This window comes from Tigriopus californicus, chromosome 5 (genome assembly GCF_007210705.1).
Source record: "Tigriopus californicus strain San Diego chromosome 5, Tcal_SD_v2.1, whole genome shotgun sequence".
Lineage (NCBI taxonomy): Eukaryota > Metazoa > Arthropoda > Copepoda > Harpacticoida > Harpacticidae > Tigriopus > Tigriopus californicus.
In genome coordinates this window covers 11413565-11419665 of record NC_081444.1, presented here as the reverse complement: position 1 = coordinate 11419665, position 6101 = coordinate 11413565, and the positions used below count along the sequence as shown (strand labels likewise).

Here is a 6101-nt window from a genome sequence, read left to right as displayed (position 1 = left end):
TGGGGCCTTGTGTGGATCGGGGACTGAACTCAATTCCAGGTTCCAAGACATTTCAGTCGATCACAGGCCAACAGCGAGATCACATTTGACGAGCTTCGCAGAAAATTAGCCCCTCAAGACTAATACTACAAGGTAAGCCAATGATGTTCTTTTTGAGTCAAGTTTGGTGATCGGGAATCTCGCTCTTTAATCTATTAGTCTCGCCACTTTGAGAGACAAAATTCAGCTTGTAGTGAGACAAATACGATTCTACGAAGCCGAGGACGATGTTCAAGTACTTGTGGACAGACAAACTCTAAGATAGAACTGAAGTAATTGCGAATGCAAAACCTTTTTTTTGACAACTTTGGCAACCATAACCAAAACCGCAAACCTCACATTAACAAGTCTTAATTTTAAACTGGTAAGGTTTGAATAAAGTGGAATTCGTTGGCACGTGTTCCGACTTCACTTTTTTCATTGAGCATGGACATTGATCTATTGAGCCACATTGCAACCTCAAACATTCGAATTCGGAAATGGCTGTGGGGAATATCATTAACATCTTATTCCAAGTCCAAAAACTCAAGTTGTCCATGTCTAAAACGTGTCAAGTTGTACTTATTTATCTCAATGTACCCTTGTTTATCCATTTCTTTTAAGTTTGATTTTAATTTGCCAATTATATGAAACTTGTTTGCCTTACTTTGCCGATTTCAGCACATAATTTAAAGTTATTCCGAATACTTCTCACCTTTAAATTCTTTAATTATAGTGAGTGCATTTGGACTACTAGCAAATGTATTATCATATATCTTACATCCAATCCATTGATCGAACGGAGAAATTCGTTCCGATTTGGTCCCAGGTTTCATAAAATGTTGACAATCCTCAGTATCCCCAGCATCTTCGGTAATTCGTAGATGAGTGGACACTTTAAGTTCCACTTCGAAAGACGGCAAAAGCTCAATATTTGGGGCCTTCTACTGAAAAGAGTTAAGAAGGCAATCGCAAAGAATGATGTGGATTGGTATGAAAGGATATTTACCTGGCATTCTCATTTCTAATCATTTTGCATGACTCAGAAACCGTACAAACAGACGACGAGTAGCAACATATTTGCACATATTGTACATTTTACAGGTTTATTTACTCTTCAAAAAATTCCAGATAAAACTAGCCGAAAGAAGTAAGTAATTGCTGATCCAACAGTTCTTGATACAATCGAATTGACTTTACACAACTAGAACGAGCCAATTCAGACAAAAGTATTTGAATTCGTCGAGCATAGCGTTAACTTATTCTTAATAATGAATCCCAAAGACTCTGGCGAAACAAAATTTAAAGACAAAGACATCAAAGACAAAGCACAACCATTAAACTTCACAGAATGATTCTAAAAAATTGGGGTGGGGAAGGCAACAGTGAAACTTAAGTAAGAGCGTCCAACCACCATCATTATTCAATTTCTCAGCATTAACCACATGGTTGTCCCATCCGTCTTTCAGACTTCTGCACAATCTGAACCTGACAGGCAGTCACCATAATGACCATTCGCCTCCACGGTCTGTGGGCCTCCTTCCTGTTGATCGGGGTGCTTCTCCTGATTCTGCCCACGGCCATTCAACCCTCTAATGGAGGAAAACTCCGATATCTGCAAGTTCCATTCCCGGAAGCTCTCGCTCAACATTTGATCAGAAATGGAGATCCTCCAGCATTCCACTCCAAACAAGGGCGCTCAATCTTAAGACCTGACACTTTGCCGAGACGATCGAGAGCAAGCTTGGCAAATCTAAGAGAAGTAGTTTCCACTCCAGGGAAAGAAATCAAGGTGGAGGAGGCACTTGAATTCCCCATTCCAACAACACATGTCAAAGATGAGGAGGAGGAGGGAGAGCCATCAGATCTTGACATACACTCGTTGTTTGGACACCCCGATGCGAAAGAGACAGAAACCGTGGAGGAATTTGAAATGAATACAAAGACACCCTCTGACAACAAAGGGGAGTCTGATCAAAAGATCAACATGAAAGGGTCGTTTCCATCATTCGGACTTCAATATGGTAGGGGCTTGTGTTCCTACTACGCCTTGCAGGGGCTCTCGCCAGAGTTCTGCCGAGGCGCTTTGGCTCTCCATCCAACGGATGTGTCAGACCTGGCCCAGGAAAATCGACAAGATGACCAAGCCGAGTCTCAGAATGATATCAACATGAAGTTGTGCGAATACTTCATTTTGAGAGGATATTTACCGTTCTTTTGTCGCAAACAAATGTCGAACATGATGGAAGAAATTGCACAAGAAGAGCTGAATAACTTGAATGACAAAGAAATACCTGGATTGGTTAGACGGAAATTGAACTTGATTCGCTTGGGTCGAAATGGCACCTTGAACAACGCCAATGCTAACAACCCTTTATTGGAGGCCTTCCTAACCTCGGTAACTAAAGGTGCTGGAGGCTCTTTGTCAAATGGCCAAGGATCGTTAAGTAATGTTGGCTCAGCCAATGACAATGCCAAGCCAAATTTAGGTGCTGGTGTTAATCAAGGGAGTCTCTCGAATCAAGAGAAACCCAACCTCTCTGGTAACCTTTCCAACTTCAATGAAGACAAGCCCAACCTTGCCGGATCTTTCTCTAGCTCTGATAACAAGCCCGATTTAGGGGGGTCCCTTTCGAATGCCCAAATTTCCAATGGCGGTGGATCATTGACTAATACTCGTCCGAATCAAAGACCTAATAGACGACCAAATAGACCTAATGGACAACAGAACTTCCTGCAAGCCATTTCTCAACAAGGTCAGTACTTTGGGACTCCAGCCTCAAATCCAACCATCAGCAATTTTCCTTCTTTTAATCAACCCCAGGCCCACGGAATAGGTTCCCACCAACCTTCATTTTCCGGGTCTCCAGGATTTCCAAATCAATTTCAAAACTCACCTATCCCTGTTGGGGGAACAATCCAAAACTATCCCACCCAGTTTGGACAAGCCTCTTTTCCTGGTAGTGGGAATTTCCAGGGGTTTCCTCAGCAATTTGGACATAATCCTGTTCCCATTACAGGGTCTTTTCAAAACTTCCCTCAACACTTTGGCTCAACCTCTGCCACTCCTGTTCCCGTTGGTGGTTCCATTCAAAACTTCGTTTCCCCCAGTGGATCAAGCTTTTCAAACCGACCAGGATCGTTCCAAACTTTTCAGTCCAATCCATATCAAGGAGGAGTTTACACAATTGGACCCTCTGGATCTGTGTCGGGGGGTTTTGTGACACCTGGACAAAGTTTCAATTCACCTAACAGCGGAGCCTATTTGCCTCAGACTTTTGGAACTTTTCATTCCGGTCCAATCTATGCCAGATCCCTAGGTCAAATTTCAGCTTTTGGGGATGAATCATTCAACGGGGTAGATTTAGCGTCTAATAGACAAGAGGAATCAGAAACGATTAAAAACGTCGTTGGAGTAGCTCTGGCAGCCGGCGCCCTTTCAGCGTTGGCACAACAACAACAGCAACAACAATATTTCCACCAGCAACAGGGTTATTATCAACCTGGCTTTGGAGGACCCAATAATTTTGCCACACACCCTCCAACACCAACTTATGGACAAAATTATTATCCTGGGCAAGTCGTTGGGGTTGGAGTAAGATATCCAAACTATCAAGGCAATACCTTCACCACCACCACAACAAATTACCCTCAATCGAGTTTTGGATCTTACCCAAATTACGGACAACCAACATCTGGCTATTATCAACCGGCTATATCACCTACCACACCGTTCTTCTCTTCCTCTTCCACGCCCTACTTTATTAACCGTGCTGCTTTTCGCACAAATGAAGATTCTGCGGAGCAGATTGGGCCTGAGGTCAATACTTTGGGACCGCGACCTTCGGGCATTCATAGCGGATTCATGTATTTTGCCCCAAACATTGGTGGCCTTAATGACGAACCCTCACAATTATCAACCCCTCATTATGCCTATCAAACTCCCTGCAATTGTCCGTGGTCACCAGTAGTAGTTAGCCAATTGCAGCATCTTCCAACGGTTTTATTGTTACCCCAACCTTTTTACTATCCTTACTACTACCCAAACTTAGTGCAGGTACCCGCCAAACCTGCAAAGCCAGAAAGAGAAGAAAGGCTGTCTGAGTATGGCCTGTTTGCCAATGGACTTTCCAGAGCAAAGAGAGACTCTGAAGATGCTTTGGTCCCAGACTTGGAGGAAAGGGAAGAGGTCACAAACTCCACGCAAAATATTGAAGGCATTGTGTCAAAAAACGCTGAAGAATTATTGGAAGAAGGTATTGTGATTATTGAAGCCATTGAATCCGCGCAATCTGATGACAACACTACCGAAGCGCTCGAGATTTCATCCAAACCCCCTATCTTGGATTACCACAGTTATGAAGAAGAAGAAGCAGCAGAAGAAGAAGAAACAAAGGAAGTCTTCGAGCCTAAAAACGATTTGGACGTAGTTTTTGCCGAAGTAGATCAAGAGACACCTGTCGACTCCGATGAAAAAGAGCAAACTTCTCATGACTTGCCAGCCCCTACTGTAACCAATGTGATTGCTATCGGTTCCCAATCTACATAGAAGCCCTCTTCCATCCAAAAGAACAATCATGTTCTCGCTCTTCAGAAGGACGGATCTGTGGGAATCACGATTGGAACAAGGCATCCCAAACCTCAATCGGTGGGTCAAAATTTTGTGAGGCAAGGGGGGAACGAACCTTCAACAGGGCAATTGGCAGTAGCCACAGGATTAGGGCTTTTGGCAGGCCATGCGATCACGAGTTCCTTAGTTAGCAATCGGAGGCCTTTTCCCTCTAGTTTCTCCAACCAATCACCAGCCTATTACGTCCAATCTCCAATTCATGGAAATGTGTATTCTTCTACGCCAGCCTTTGGAACCCCTCAATTTGGATCTCCAATAAGCTCTGTATATAATGGCAATTACCAGCAACAGCCCAACTATTACTTTACTCAACCATATCAAAGCACTACGATCTACCAATCGCCTAATCCGTCGTTCAATGATTATAAGCCTAACTTTCAATCTTCTCAACTTAGCACCTCGCCGTTCTTTGGCAGATCTTCGTTGAGACTCGTGAACTATCCCCAAAACGAATTTGTCCCACCTTTGTACAAGTTGGGTTGGGCTTTCTTACCTGGAGAAAATGAGAAATGAATGGAAAGTTTCTCGACTTTTGAGTCACTCAAAAGCGCCAGCTTGGTTCTTGTACGCAAATTGAAATAATTGGAGGCGATATTTAAATGATATACTTATGGGGTGCTTGTGGGCACAAACTAAAAATTGGTGGTGGGCAAGTGAAGCATTAAACACAAAGGGCATTCATCGATCAATGCTGGGGGTTGGTGTATCTAAACCCAATTTGGTATACCACTTATTTGTCAATATCAAGTTTGATTCACTCATTTTTTTTTGTTCAACATTGATTTCGTTCCCCTTTCGGGAGTTTTCAGCGTTATTCTTGAACGCCAATTTTGAAAAAAATAAAAAATTCTTCAGCTTTCTATGGTTTTCTAAATATGTTTATCTAATTTACCTGAATCAAATCCATTTTTTTGCCCGATAGCCTTTATCTTGATCCTCTTTTTTATATATTCTTTCTTTCTTCGTGTTTGTCATTTGTGTTCTGGCTCTTAGTAACTCTGTAAAGTAGAATGTTTGTTTGGTCAAGTAAATGTCCAGCAACTGTCTTCTTATTCTTATATTATGAAAAAATACAATTATTTTCACTTACGTATTTTGCAGTTAATTTTTTTTTTAACCTTCAAGCGGACACGTCTTTATACAATTCGATGGAGCTGGGTCAAGTCTAGCAAAAATCGAACTCTCTAGAGTTCTTTGATCATCTGCCCTTTGTTCGGACTCATCGACAGGCTGACCAGGTAGCATTTTTCGATGCTAATTTTTGAAAATTAGCATTAATTCAAAGCCGCTAGCATTGCAATTTTTGTATTAGCATTGTTCTGTTTTTTAGCACCAAACTAGCATTATTTGCATAGTCCAAGCATTATGAGATCTTGTCTAGCATTTTAGCATTTTTCTAGCATTATTTCACTTCATCATTTCAAAACATGACCAAAAGGGAAGAAAAGCAAAA

General features: G+C 42.0%; 1 protein-coding gene across 2 annotated transcripts; it reads left to right on the top strand.

The window, feature by feature from the left end:
• Positions 1 to 9: 9 nt before the first annotated feature.
• On the top strand, positions 10 to 5737 carry LOC131881219 (uncharacterized). Of its 2 annotated transcripts, none has more exons than XM_059228011.1 (2): positions 10 to 132; positions 1488 to 5737. In XM_059228011.1, exon 2 carries the CDS (start codon positions 1526 to 1528, stop codon positions 4565 to 4567), a length of 3042 nt encoding a protein of 1013 aa, XP_059083994.1. In that variant the 5' UTR covers positions 10 to 132; positions 1488 to 1525; the 3' UTR covers positions 4568 to 5737. The 2 variants fall into 2 exon arrangements, with proteins under 2 accessions (XP_059083994.1, XP_059083996.1); XM_059228013.1 differs by lacking the exon at positions 10 to 132 and having other exon boundaries at positions 577 to 2774; positions 3039 to 5737.
• Positions 5738 to 6101: the final 364 nt, after the last annotated feature.